At 50.4% G+C, this 14,844-nt stretch overlaps 1 protein-coding gene across 1 annotated transcript; it reads left to right on the top strand.

Annotated features, from left to right (window-relative positions):
* The first annotated feature begins 727 nt into the window (after positions 1-727).
* On the top strand, positions 728-14,367 carry LOC120875441 (cholesterol side-chain cleavage enzyme, mitochondrial). Its single transcript, XM_040257235.1, has 9 exons — positions 728-1,063; positions 4,364-4,519; positions 6,201-6,400; positions 7,410-7,613; positions 8,484-8,641; positions 12,410-12,576; positions 12,865-12,943; positions 13,404-13,601; positions 13,970-14,367. The coding sequence occupies exons 1-9, from the start codon at positions 795-797 to the stop codon at positions 14,099-14,101; spliced, it is 1,563 nt and encodes a 520-aa protein (XP_040113169.1). The 5' UTR covers positions 728-794; the 3' UTR covers positions 14,102-14,367.
* The last annotated feature ends 477 nt before the right edge of the window (positions 14,368-14,844 follow it).

Below are 14,844 nucleotides of genomic sequence, written 5' to 3'. Positions count from 1 at the left end.
GATTTTGCTCCCCTACAGGACTTTGGCCTAGGAGCCAGCTCCGATGATCTGTTCCAAAGAAGTAAGGGAAAAGCTAGGGTTTCTATCAATCTTTTTTTTTTTTTTTTTGCTGGGAGAAGGGGACGAATATGTAGTCAAACACGAAAAGATTACTGCTAATCCCAAACAACAGACATCTCAAGTGAATGAGTGTTTTTCTATATATGTTGTTGTTTAGTCACTAAGTCCTGTCCGACTCTTTTGCAACCCCATAGACTGAAGCCCACCAAGCTCCTCTGTCCATGGAATTTTCTAGACAAGAATACTGGAGTGGGTTGCCACTTCCTTCTCCCTGGGATCTTCCTAACCCAAGGCCTGAACCCTTGTCTTCTGCATTGCAGGTGGATTTTTTACTGACAGCCACCAGAGAAGTTATGTGTGCAAGAATCTGGGGTCATGGAAAATTTCCCTTAGATATATATCTTATCTAGGGACCAGTACAATGCAAATGCCTCCTGTTTTTCTTCATCCTGAAATCTCTTCAGGGTGCACTGAGGGAGGGAGTCCCCTCAGGTGGGTGACCACAGTGGCTAATGCTTGATGTTTGTAGAAATGGAATGATGGGCTACATTCTTTCCTTTACAGTACGGAGCCTGGGAGGAGCTATGTGGGCTGGAGTCAGCTGGAGGAGGCTGACCGCCCTGTCAGCTTCTCACTTAGCCTTGAGCTGGTGATTATAAGCTGGGTCCCAGGGCCCCAGGGCCAGAGTCACCTGCTGCAGTACGGGCAGGGACAGCGGCAGCTGTAGGGGCAGCATGCTGGCCAGGGGGTTTCCCCTCCGCTCAGCCCTGGTCAAAGCCTTCCCACCCCTCCTGAGCACGGGCAGGGAGGGCTGGGGCCACCACAGGGTGGGCACTGGAGAGGGAGCTGGCATCTCCACTAGGACCCCTCGCCCCTACAGTGAGATCCCCTCCCCTGGTGACAATGGCTGGATTAACCTGTACCATTTCTGGAGGAAGAAGTCCTCACAGAGAATCCACTTTCACCACATCGAGAACTTCCAGAAGTATGGCCCCATTTACAGGTAAGCCTGGCAGAGGATGGGGGCTGGCGGGATAGGGAAGCTGGTGGTGGCCCCCTCCCTGAAAGGTCTGCCCTCCCCTTCCAGGCTCTGGTTCACCTCTGACTTTATTTCTTCCTGCCTGGGGGTGGCAGGAGTAGAGTTAATGCTTCCCAGACAGTGGGTTCACTTCCCAGCCCTGAGGCCTCAACAGTCCCCGGGCTCTACACCCTTAGAAACTTTGGGGAGGTGGGGAGGCCAAGAGAATAAGCCCCAGTAATTCCATTGTCTGCAGGACACTTTGCAAAGTGTGGTTGTCATCCCCATTTTCAGAGGAGAAGGAAGTTCAGAGAGGTTAGGACTCTAGCCCTGACCACTCAGCTAGAAGCCCGTTCTGCTAGGGTGCTGGTCTTGTCACCCCTGGGCCTGTGGGGCTCTGAGTGGCTGATTGGGCCCTTCCGTTAGGCCTGGCTGCTGTCCCTCTTCCCCAAACATCTGCCTTGCATCCAGCCAGGAGGGAGGGCCTTCGGTCTTTTGGCCTCGCTGTACCCCACCTTCTTGCCCTGGGGTGGGAGTGAGGTCTGGGGGCTGCCCTTGGGAGGGAGGCCTCACTTGTTCTGGTTTAGCAGTTTCTAAGGTAGGTGGGCTTCAAGAGACATTTGGGTTCCTTTCTGAGAGCATAGGTGAGGGGGATTAGAGGTGGCAAAGGTGATGATTGAGGGCAGGGAGGGGATTCAGGAAGGATAATGCTTTACTTTTACTTTATTTTTTTTGGTGGGGGGATGCACTGTGTGGCCTGTGGGATCTTAGTTCTCTTCAGGGATCGAGCCTGTGTCCCCTGCAGTGGGAGCACTGAGCTGTAACAACTGGACTGACAGGGAAGTCCCCCTTTTACAGTTATAAGTGCTTTTTTAGAACTGGTTGGAGACAGGGCACCCCCTTAGCCCCAGGCTGAATGTTAGGTTTGGAAGAAGTTTGCTCCTTAGTCTCTCTTCTTTGTCTTTCTGTCTCTTTCTCTCCCTTCTAAGCCTCTCTCCCCAGTCTTACTTCATGGATTTTTTCATTATTCCCTGCTTCCTCCCCTCCTCCTCCTTCCTGTTCCTAGCTCCTTATAGGAACTCTTTATTTTATAAAGCCCTTATTTTCTGAGTCACTTTCATCTGAGTCTTGCAACATGTCCTTAAATTTGGCATTATTCCCAATTCACAGATGGGAAAACTGAGACCCAGAAGGAAAGGTCTTGCCAAGGTCACGCAGTTCATCAGGGCAAAGCCAGGGCTGGAACCCGGATTGTTTAGCTTCCAGTTCAGGGTGTCAGGCTTCCAGGGGGCGCTAGTGGTAAAGAATCCACCTGCCAATGCCGGAGATGCAAGAGATGCAGGTTTGATCCCTGGGTCAGGAAAATCCCCTGGAGGAGGACATGGCAACCCACTCCAGTATTCTTGCCTGGAAATCCCATGGACAGAGAAGCCTGGTGGGCTAGAGTCCATGGGGTTGAAAGAGTTGGACATGAGTGAGCATGCATATTATTATATTATTCAGGGTGTCAGTATTCTAACTATAGCCTTGAAATAACAAATTTCTAAATGAACATGAGGAATTTACAAGTATCATGGACTTTCCCTTAATACAAGTCTATTCCTGTTCTTTGTTCAATAGTTTAGAAAAATTGACATCAAATACAACCTCAGTTTTGATAATATTTATGTACCATTCAGAATGTGAATATTTATATGCTATTTTGCGTTGTCCTATAACAATGTACCAAGGACTTCTTTTCTCTTTCCTCTCTTTAATATAATTTTAAAAGGCAGCATAGTAGCCCATAGTATGGATAAGGTATATTTTTTTCAGCTAGCTTTTTAAAGTGGATATTTAGACCACTCTAGTTTTTTTTTTTTTTAACTATTGGACATCCTTTTCCATTTTTTTTTATATGAACATTTTCATCAATCAGGCATCACTGATGTCAGATAGCTGCCTTGGGCTAGATTCCCAGAGGTAGAATTGATAAAAACAATAGCAGTTCAAGGACTTTGCTTAGCTGTTTTTAATGGAGTCAGTGGTTTGAGGATGTGTGGCAGCTGGGAAAACACTGAGGGGATTTTCTGGGAGGCCATGGTTGGCCAAGGAGACTTGGGGAAGATAGGCCTGGGCTCTGTGGGTTATGGCTGAAGCCATGCTCGCTCCCACTCCACAGCCTTGCCTTCTCCCCTTCCCCTCTCTCTCATTCTCAAGGGAGAGGGAGGAAGACGGGAAGGAGGGTAGAGAGAGGAGAGAATGAGAATTTGGCTTATACTTGTATGCTTTTATATTTTACCTTGAAGTGTATCTTGAATTAACTTTCTTATGCAAAAGGCAGATACAAGTGAGAAGCAGAATTTTCTGTTGTTTCATGACAGTTGTACATTAATACTATGCAAAGTGCCTTAAGGTATATTTATACCTGGGGCTTGATGATTTATCTCGGTTTTATTTTAATAGTGACAGAGTACTTTGTTGGGCATCTAATTCCTGGAGGAGGGTGACCAGTCCCAGAACTTCAGTCCTAGAGCTTAGAAGGGACTGCCTGGCCTAGTGTGTGACCTGCTAGCAAGCTACATGGAGTCACCCTAGTCCAGGGTTACTCCCAGCTGCCATGAAAGTGCCATGTTTCTGAGCTCTGCATAGGTGAGAGGGTGGAGGGTGCTGAGGGTGTAGACACACAGGAAGAATGAACCCTGGAGGACCTGATGACCCAGGGGAGGCCCTGGGGAGGGGTGGGCTTGGTCCTGAGCATGTGTGGGAGCCACTGTGATGATAAGATGAGCACGAAGCTGTTACTTACAGAATGTATTCCCAGGTGCCACAGGGGTAAAGAATCCGCCTGCCAGTGCAGGAGGCGCGAGAGGCAAGGGTTCAATCCCTGGGCAGGGAGATCCCTTGGAGGAGGGCCTGGCAACCCACTCCAGTATTCTTCGCTGGAGAATTCCATGGACAGAGGAGCCTGGTGGGTTTCAGTCCATAAGGTCAGAAAGAATCAGACTGAGCACAGACACACACAACAGGAGTCACACTCGTAGATTTCATATCATCTTATTCTTCAGCAATCCTGTCGGGCAGGTACTGTATTTATCCCCACTGACGAAACTGAGACTCAGAGGATGAGACTCAAGCCGTACAGTGAGGAAACCATGGGCCAGGATCCACTCCCAGGCCCGTCCACGCTGTGCTGTCAGCCGCAGAGTGGTTACAGAGGAGCTGAGTCCTGCGCCCTGATTGCTCAGGGTCTGCAGGACTCTCCTCAGATCCTTACTTCACAGCACCCCTCTTCTGCCCCTCCAGGGAGAAGCTCGGCAATTTGGAGTCAGTTTATATCATTCACCCTGAAGACGTGGCCCATCTCTTTAAGTTCGAGGGATCCTACCCACAGAGATATGACATCCCGCCCTGGCTGGCCTATCACCAGTATTATCAGAAACCCATCGGAGTCCTGTTTAAGTGAGTCCTGGGCTCTCTCCCAGGGGCTGGAGGGAGATGCTTGGTGGCTGGGGCAAGGGCAAAGGCTGGGGGTGAGATGCTGGGGTCGTGCTTTTCCTGCCCTTTCTGTTAACAGCTGGGCCTCTAGACAAACCCCTGTCATCTTCCTGCCTCCATCAAACAGATGATGGGGAGGATGAACTGCCCTGCCAACCTTCAGGAACATGGTCAGGAAGATCTTACTGAGTAATTAAAGACCTTGAAAAGTTCTCATTCATTGGTTCATCCAATAAGACCCATTTTATTGAGTGTCTCCTATGTGCCAGTCCTGGTGCTGGACTCTGAGTGACAAGTAGGGCAGGGCCCTGCCCCTAGGAGAGTCCCTTAGAGTCTAAAGGAGCAGTAAGAAGCATGAACAAATCAGTGTATCTAAATGCAGTAGATACCATTTTCCACCAAATTTCTCATCAAAAAAAGAAAATGTGACCATAACAAATATTGATGAGGATATGGAGCAACTAGAGTGCTCCTAGCTTGCTAGTGGGACTGAAAGCTGGTGTCACCGCTTTGGGAAATGGTTGGACATTACTTCCTGCAGTTGAATGTTTATAATGCAGCCATTATAAACCCATACTTACAATGCAGTTATTCTGCTCTCAGGAATATACTCCAAAGAATACCCCCACCACACCCACTGAGACGGATATGTACTAAAATGTTTGCAATGCAGTTGTTCATAATAGCAAAAACTGGGAAATCACCTAAATGCCGAACGGGAGCGTGAAAGGAGTGACGGTGGCAGGCCCCAGTCAACAAGAACAGACTCAGTGTCTCACAACAACACAGATGATACTTAGAGATATAAATTGAGTGAAAAAAGCAAGTCATGACAGCTTTTATAAGAAATTGAAAACAAGCATGCATTTTTAAAAAGCACGTTTTGGAAATATATGTCGATCAGATAAAACTATTTACAAAAGCAAACAAGAGATTCAGGTTGGGAGGCAGGGAGGCAGGATGTGGGAGGACCAGGTTGGCATCTGAAAGTTATCATCAAGCTTCTAGTATTCATGTTGGATTGTGAGTTTATAATAACATTCTTGTAAACATAAAAAGCCCCCAAATAACAAAGAGGGCTTTGCGCAGATCTATTTTCAAGAAAGGGCTGTAAGCTGTGAATAGGAATGGGTATTAACCCAATTCTGGGCACCTGAGATTCCCCACCAATGAAAGTAATGAGACATATTGGGGGTACAGAGGTTGGTCAGTTGTGTCCGTGCAGGGGCCAGAAAAGGTGATGTAGAGGGACCCTTGAATGGTAGGAGGTGAGATTGACCAGGAGGAAGCAGAAGTGGTGGGGAGGGCAGGCCTGTAGCAGAGGCCAAGACTAGAGGGCTTGACAGTTACTTAAAGGTTCTAAGAATAGGATTTCCATCTTGTTTAAAGCAGCAGCAGCAGCAGAGGGAGTAGAGCACGGTTGGGGGTTTGATCTTCAGCTTTTTTTTTTTTTTTTTTTTTTGTCTATTCCCTCCCTTCTGTCCCACTAGGCCAGGGGAGGAGGGTAGGGCAGGGAGGGCTGTGGATGTGAGCGCTGGACTTTGAGCTGTGGCTCAGCCTCCTGGGAAAGCCTAGTCAGCCCCCTCTGTGTTTGCTAGGCCTGGGGTTTGTGACCATGAGGGCCCGAGGGCCCATGTTTTCTCAGGAAGTCAGGAACCTGGAAGAAAGACCGGGTGGTCCTGAACACGGAGGTGATGGCCCCAGAGGCAATAAAGAACTTCATCCCACTGCTGAACCCAGTGTCTCAGGACTTCGTCAGCCTCCTGCACAAGCGCATCAAGCAGCAGGGCTCCGGAAAGTTTGTAGGGGACATCAAGGAGGACCTGTTTCACTTTGCCTTTGAGTGTAAGGAACTGGAACCTACCTGGCCACAGTCCTGGGGATGGGAGAACCCAGCATCTCACCTTGAGACCCAGCATAGACTCTGAAGAAGTGTCAGGATTGGTTTCTGGGAGGAGCCGCTGAACACATTCTCTGTCATCAGCTACCCGGGGGAGAGCTGCACGCTCTCATCTGATTCATGATATGGGGGCAAGAATTTCTAAAATGTGGGTCCCTATCACCAGTTTCCTCCAAATGCCAGGGTTTGACTTGGCCTTTCATTCAGCAGATCTCTCTCTCGGGACAGAGACCTTCCCTTCGAAGTCTGGGAGGAGAGGGGAGGGTTGGGTGGGTAATTGAAACAGGGTATTGGAGGATGTGTAGGAGTTTTCCAGATGGAATAAAGAGGTTGGACAGTGTAGGCAGAGGGAGCAGCACATGCAAAGGCCCTGTGGCCTGATGGGGATCCTGTGGTCACTGCAGGAAATTTGGAGTGCCCAGGGTTTGGCATAAAATTCCTGACCCCAGAGGCGGGAAACCCTTGAGGGTTGTGACTTCTTATGACCAGCCGGAGTAGGCCCTGGATGGCCAGTTACTGGGGACTGATGTCCCCCCAGGCACCCATCTGACCTGTTCCAGGAAGTATTTAGCCACTCTGGTCAGTTATAGATGAGAAGTCTCTCTTCCCAGGAGGAAAGCTGAGAGGCTGCTGGGGGGTGCTGGTGGAAGGGGGACAGAGCAGTTTCCTCCCAGCCTGAGCCTTTTCTCAGCTGTGCTGGAGGCTCTGCCTCCCACTTGAGGGATCCTTTTTTAGGGTCTGTCCTATGACCCTCTGAAGGGCCTGACTGCTGCCACAAAGGCAGTTTTCCTTATTCCTGCAATTTCAGCCCTTTGGGACTCAGCTTTCAGTTTCTTTACTGAAGGAGGCTGAGGTTGGATGCAAGGGCTCCCATGTGTTGGGGAGGGGGTGATGGTTTCCTAGGAGCTGAGGCTCTCAGATGGTCAGGTTGGATGAAACTCTTCAACTTTGCAGCCATCACCAACATCATGTTTGGGGAGCGCCTGGGGATGCTGGAGGAGACAGTGAACACTGAGGGCCAGAAGTTCATTGATGCCGTCTACAAGATGTTCCATACCAGTGTCCCTCTGCTCAACCTCCCTCCAGAACTGTACCGTCTGTTCAGAACCAAGACTTGGAGGGACCATGTAGCCGCATGGGACACAATTTTCAATAAAGGTGAGGGCTGTACCCTGGGCAGTCATAGGTGGGAGCCAGGAGAGTCCTGTCTGCCTCTGGAGATGGGAAATCCAGACCTGGGTTGGAAGGTTGAGGGTTAGGGGAGTGGGGAGAAAGACACAGAGGGAGAGAGAAAGTTGGGAGCCTCAGACCTTGGCCTGCCGCTTTGTCCCAAGTTATGACTTGCTGTGTAGAAAACCCATGGATGGCCATCAGGAAGGACCAGGAACCCCTGAATATGGTAGGCAGAAAGCTGGCTCCTGGGGATGATCAGATTTTTCTGAAGAAAGAGGATTAAAGAGGTCTATCATATTCTTCCAAGGAGCTCGGGATTCCCAACATGGGTTAAAGACCAGCATTTCAGACACAGCTGTGCTTAGTGACAGAGCAGGGCTTTGGTGACAGGGTGGAGAAAGCTGACTGGGATGTGGTGATGATGCCAGGTCTGGAGTTAAATCCTGCCTCTGCCCGGACACCCTTGTGACCTTGTGCAAGTTATTCTCTTAGATGGACTTCTGTTTCCTTATCTGTAAAATGGGCATGATAGCATTTACCCTAAATAATTATTAATTAAAAAAAAAACACAACAGATATGAGGAAATTTATAGAGTGTGCTCCTCAGAGAAACAGCAGCTAAGAAAGTGCAGGGCTCCAGAATCCTCAAGCCCTTGTGCTCCTTCTTGCCCCTCTGCAGAGAGCCTCACTGCTTTTTCTTTTTCTTTTTTTGGCCACCTGGAAACATGTGGGATCTTATTTCCCTGCCCAAGGATTGAGTCTGTGCTCCCCTGCAGGAGAAGCATGGATTTTTAACCCCTGCTCAGCCAGGGAAATTCCTGGCCTCCCTCTGTTTTCTTTCTTTCTGCCCCACAGCTGAAAAATACACTGAGATCTTCTACCAGGACCTGAGACAGAAAACAGAATTTAGGAATTACCCAGGCATCCTCTACCGCCTCCTGAAAAGTGAGAAGATGCTCTTGGAGGATGTCCAGGCCAATATTACGGAGATGCTGGCCGGGGGTGTGGACACGGTGAGGACCCAGTGAGGTGGCCGTAGGGGTACATCCGGTCCCTTCCTGCGCCCCTTCCCCACAGCCTTCCTCATTGTCTGAAACCCCTGTCCATGAGGGCTCCATCTCCCCCTCCTGACCCCACTTCCTAGATGCTAATCTAGGAGAGCGAGCTCAAGTCAGTCATCCACTGAGCGTGCCTTGAGGCTGATCCACCATTTTTTCTTAGCTAATGAAGAGGGTGTGACTAGGTTCAGGTGGGTGACACAGGTCACTCGGTATCAGGAAGGCAGGCGGGTCTCTGAGCAGCTGGGACCCAACCAGTGGAATTTGCCCTGGGCTTGCCCTCCAAATCTTTTTGTTGCCTTCCATGGCCCCTCTTCCAGACCTCAGTCCCCCTTGATGCCCCCAGTGTCTGAAGGCATCATGCACGGTGTCTCCCAGAGGTCCACAGGTAGAATAATATCCAAGAAACTTCTTTTCTAGTATTTATTTTACTGTATTAATTTAGCTGTGTCAGGACTTGGTTGTGGTACGTGGGATCTTTAGTTGTGGCCTGTAGGGTCTGGTTTCCTGACCAGGGATTGATCCTGGACCTTCTGCACTGGGAACTGAGTCTTAACCATTAGATCTTCAGGGAAGTCCCAGAAGCTTCTGTTCTTGAATGTCAAAATTTCTCTGTCCTGTGTGCCTTCCCTTTTCCTAAACCTTAAACTTCCTCAAGCGAATGTGACGGTGAGGGTTAATTCATTAGCGTTTCTTGATTGCTAGTTATGATTCAGGCCCCAAGACTATAAAGATGAATACAGCAGACCTCAGATATCCTAAATGGCTCAGACAGGAAGCATGTATAAGTTTGTGAGAGGTGCCATGACAAAGAAGTACAGACTGGGTGACTTAAACCACAGAAGTGTAGTGTCTCATAATTCTGCATCAAGGCATCAGCAAGGCTGCGTTCTTCTGAAGCCCCTCCGCCTGGCTTGTTGATGGCTGTCTTCTTCCTACATCTTCACATGATTTTCCTTACTTCCTTTTCTTTTCAAAAAAGTGTTTATTTATTTGGTTGAGCCAGGTCTTAGTGGCAGCATGCAGGATCTTTAGTTGCAGCATTTGAACTCTGATTCCTTGCTCTCAATGTAGGGGGCCTGGATTAGATCATTGGTTGGGAAACAAGATCCCACATACCTCAACTAAGAGTTCCTGTGCCGCTACTAACACTCCCTTTTCTTCTTACCTGGACGCCAATCCTATTCGATTAGGGACCCCCCATATGACCTCATTTTACCTTGTTTAATAGCTAAGTCGTGTCCGCCTCTTTTGCAACCCCATGGATTGCAGCCCTCCAGGCTCCTCTGAACATGGGATTTCCCAGGCAAGAATACTGGAGTGAGTTGCCATTTCCTCCTCCAGGGGATCTTCCTGACTCAGGGATCGAACCGTGTCTCCTGCATTGGCAGGCAGATTCTATACTGCTGAGCTACCAGGGAAGCTTTCGTTTTACCTTAATTACCTTATTAAAGGCCCTGTCTCCAAATACAGTCACATTGTGAGGTGCTGGGGGTTATGACTTCAACATATGAATTTGGGAGGGACATAATTCAGCCCAGGACAAGGAGGCAGCATGGGCCCAGACGACCACCTCTTCACCTTATAGGGCTGGATGACGAGGTACTGGGTGCTGACAATGCTAAGAAGAGGGGAGAGACCAGCGTGGCCTTGCAGGACGGGGAGAGCACTCCCCAGAGGAGTCAACTTCTCTTCCCTCTTGTGCCAGGAGGAGAGAGAGGAAATAGCATTTCAGGACGGGGGAGAAGCAGGTGACAAAGCCCCTCGGTGAATAACTTCATTTCCTAGGTATTCTATTTACATTGTGCTCTAATCTCTAATGCAGGAGTTTCCATTCCTGGGCTGCAGATGGAGACTTTGAGCATATTTTAAACATAGTTCATTGTCAGTCATGTAAAAGGGATTCCCCGCTAAAAGCTCACCTGCACCAGAGCAGCTGTTCTTCTTGGGTAACATTTATTAAGCAAGCACTATACAGCAAGCAGGATCCTAAGCTTTTCACATTAACTCTTTTAACTCGTTTAGCATTCACAAACAACACTTTGCGGTATGTTACTGCTCCCCTTTGTTGAGATGAGGAAACTGGGGCACAGAGAGGTTAAGGAACTTCATTAAGGTCACACAACCAGTAATTCAGGTGAAAGTGAAAAGTGAAAGTGAAAGTCACTCAGTCATGTCTGACTCTATTCCACCCCATGGACTATAGCTCACCAGGCTCCTCTGTCCATGGAATTCTTCAGGCAATAATACTGGAGTGGGTAGCTGTTCCCCTCTCCAGGGATCGAACCCAGGTCTTGTGCATTGCAGGCAGATTCTTTTACCATCTGAGCCACCAGGGAAGCCCTAACTTAGTTGAATACAGCCAGTAGTCTCTCTCTTCATCCTGCAAAAGCCATGTCGGTCTCTCCTCTTTTCTCAGCGTTGTCAGTACCTGATGCCTCGTCATTCAGCCCTGTTACTTATTAAACAAGTATCTCTTGAGTACCCACGCTGTGTCAGGGCTTGGAAGGAGTGAGACAATTACATGCATTTGATCTGAGCCTTAAGGGAGGGGTACACACCTGCTTCCTAGGCTGGGGAAGGGAACTGTAGGAAAAGGGAATGGCATGAGGAAGATTTCTGGGCTTCAGGAGCTGCGTGTAGCTCAAGGTGGCTGGAGCATGCTGGAGAGAGGTGGCAGTGGGCTGAGAGCAACCGGCAGGTGTTGGAGGGGGTCCATGGGTCTGGTCACAGCCTCTGGACTTGATCTGGGGACTCCAGGGATCCAGGCAAGGATTTCAAGCTGGGAAGTGACTGGATGGCATTTTTTTTTCACAACTGCTTCCACTGGGAGGAAGAAGAAGCATGTCCAAACCTCTTGGACCAAAATATGATCCTTGGCAAGTTAATATGCCAACACTGTGTGTCTAGCCCTAGGACATATTCCAGTTCCATCACTGAAGAATCTGTACTATGGGGCCTGAGGAGGATCACTCATACCTCCAGTGAAAGTTAACACTCACTACCTTAACTGAGATTAGCTGGTCAGTCTCAGTATAGACCACATGCTAATTGCAACTCTGACATAAAAGAGGTCTGGTTGTTCTGGTTTCAGCATTTTTGAGCCTCACTTTATGCTATACTACTATAGGCAGATGCTACATTTAGAGGGAAGTTCTACTGGGGAAGGGCTGCTCATTTAACAGGCATTTCAAGAGGAACGGCAGTCATCAGGAGTACAACCATTACAGAAGTAGGATTTGGCCTCTTAAGGCCTCTGGAGTCCTTTGGAAGAAGGCATTAGTTAGGGGATGACCCTTTACTGGCTGCGAAGATGGGAGGGCTCTGGTGATGTGAGTGGGGAGGGCAGGGATAAGTGCAGCCCCAAACATTCCTCCTTGGACCACAAGAAAAGTTTCTTGGACATTTGCCTTTAAAAAAAATTAAAAAAATATTTATTTGGCTGAACCAGGTCTTTGTTGCAGCATGCAGGATCTAGTTCCCTGACTAGGGGTTGAAGCTGGGCCACCCCTGCATTGAGAATGCAGAGTCTTAGCCACCAGATCACCAGGGAAGTCCTGACATTTGCCTTCTGAATTGTGGTTTGCTTTATGTGGATAGTGGTTTCTGGATCCCTAGACAAGGGTGAGGGGAAGTGTTTGGCAATGAAAATTTAGCATGGGTCTAGATGCCCCATGAGTAACCAGCCCTCTGGGTTTTCTGCACCCCCACACTCTCCACCAGACATCCATGACGTTGCAGTGGCACTTGTACGAGATGGCACGCAGCCTGAATGTGCAGGAGATGCTGCGGGAGGAGGTTCTGAATGCCCGACGCCAGGCAGAGGGCGACATAAGCAAGATGCTGCAAATGGTCCCACTTCTCAAAGCTAGCATCAAGGAGACGCTGAGGCAAGCCCACTCCCACCTATGCCTGCCCCGCCCCACCCCACTCCCTCAAATCCCTGGGCAGGGATAGGGTGCTGCCTGAGCACAGGGTTACAAGGATGGGCTGGTGAGAAGATGGGTAGCAGGAAGTGAGGAGTCTGGGGAAGACAGCTGGGAATGGGGAGGAGGGGTCCTGCCTCCAGAACACCATCCCCCGCCGGGGTGCTGCAGCTGGAGCTGAGCTGCCATGCTGAGGGCCGGGCCTTTGTCCAGCCCTTGGGGCATCAGCTTCTGAATGCTTTCCACTGGCAGACTCCACCCTATCTCCGTGACCCTGCAGAGATACCCTGAAAGTGACTTGGTTCTTCAAGATTACCTGATTCCTGCCAAGGTAGGTGTGGCAAGAAGGCTGCAGGCTCTGTCAGTCAGACAGGGGAGGCCAGGGGCAGACTGCAATTGCATAAGATAGTGGCAAGGGGGGCTTCTGTCCTGCCTTTCTTCCTGGGGCTGGCTGGTGGGGTCCTTGGCAGCAGTGGTCCAAGTGTGAATGAAGGGTAGAGGGGATGGTCACAGTGGACGGTGGTTTTGGGATGTTGCTGGACTTCTAGTTAGGAGGGAGATTCCATGCGCTGCCTGGGTTTCTGAGGGTCCTCTGGGACTGAGGAAAGGGGCAGGACAATCCCTTGGCCCGTCCCCAGCCTAGTGTCTTCAGCGGTGCCCATTGGATGGGCGAGGCTCAGGGAGAGGTGGGGCCTTATTCAAGATCACATAGTGGGTATTATGCTGTGCTGGTATTGTTCCTGGTGTGAGGAGGTAAGGCCTACTCAGACCTCGGCTCACCTGGTCCTCAGACACTGGTGCAAGTGGCCATCTATGCCATGGGCCGAGACCCTGCCTTCTTCTCCAATCCGGACAAGTTTGACCCAACCAGGTGGCTGGGTAAAGACAAGGACCTCATCCACTTCCGGAACCTGGGCTTCGGCTGGGGAGTGCGGCAGTGTGTGGGCCGGCGGATCGCCGAGCTGGAGATGACCCTCTTCCTCATCCACGTGAGTCTGACCTGGGGACATCTGTCTCCCGGGACTTGGTCTCCCCTCCCCCACATCCTCCTGCGGTCTCCTTTTGGGGCACATCCACTCACCATCCCCGGGTGCTCCCTGGCCATAAGTTTCCGCAGAACTTACGATGGGAGGAGGGTGGGGTGGAAAAGGTTTCGTAGAAACCAAAGTGAAAGCCTGAACCAGGGGGAGAGTGTTAGTGGTATTTTCAGGCTCTGGTCAGGGTTCAGTAGGAGCTGGAGGTAGACCCACTTGGAGCATCTCACATCACTCGCAACTGCTCCCAGGTGAATGAGCCTGGGCTGGGGGAGACAGACCTGCCTCGCCTCTCCCCTAAGCCCACCACCCCTCTTTCTCAGATTCTGGAGAACTTCAAGGTTGAAATGCAGCATATCGGTGATGTGAGCACCATATTCAACCTCATCCTGACTCCGGACAAGCCCATCTTCCTTGTTTTCCGACCCGTCAACCAGGACCCGCCCCAGGCGTGACCGGAGAGGGCGGGCACTCCCCTTTCCACCAATCCAGCTAGCCAGGGTGTGGGAGGACGGCCCGAGGGGGTGGGGCCATGGAGGTACCCGCACCTCCATTGCTCGCTCAGTCCACACCCCTTGCACCTTTCTGGCCAGCTGTGACCAGATGGAGCTGGCACTCAGGGGTCAGCTGCTTCCGCTCAGCTGAGGCACCTCTGTCTCACCCTACCTCTTCCCCCTCTTCGCCCACCCAATGAAGGCAATAAACGGGTGAACACTGCAAAGTGCTTTCATTTTCCATCTGACCCCCTAAGGTAGTCATCACTCCTGGAGAGATGCTCTCTGACCCAGGTCAGCAGATAGATCTGGGCATGAATGGAGAGCTGCTGCCCTTGAAGCCTTTTTTGCCGGGACCCACCCACCTATAGCAGCTCAGGAGCCAACAGGCTCCACCTCCCTGTTGTCCCGTTGCTTATGAGGCAGAGCAGATGGAGGGCTATTGCCATTGCACCACTGGAGCAGCTGGCATGGGGATAAAGAACTTGGCCGAGTTCTGCTGAGAGAACAGAGCAGCCTGAGAGGTGTGGGCCAATCCTGGCTCCCAGGGCAGGCCCGCTCATCATGGGTGAGGTTCCTACAGTGCTCTGCTTGGCTGAGCCTTGGGTAGCCAAGTGGGGCCATGAGGACGTCCTGCCAAAGGCCAATGGGAGTCTCGAGTGTGATATCTGGGGATGATGTGGTGAAGAGGATGTGGGTGAGGG

The sequence above is a fragment of the Oryx dammah genome, unplaced genomic scaffold, assembly GCF_014754425.2.
Source record: "Oryx dammah isolate SB20612 unplaced genomic scaffold, SCBI_Odam_1.1 HiC_scaffold_16, whole genome shotgun sequence".
Classification (NCBI taxonomy): domain Eukaryota; kingdom Metazoa; phylum Chordata; class Mammalia; order Artiodactyla; family Bovidae; genus Oryx; species Oryx dammah.
Note: the sequence above shows the minus strand (reverse complement) of the source record. Positions and strands in the feature narration are given on the sequence as shown.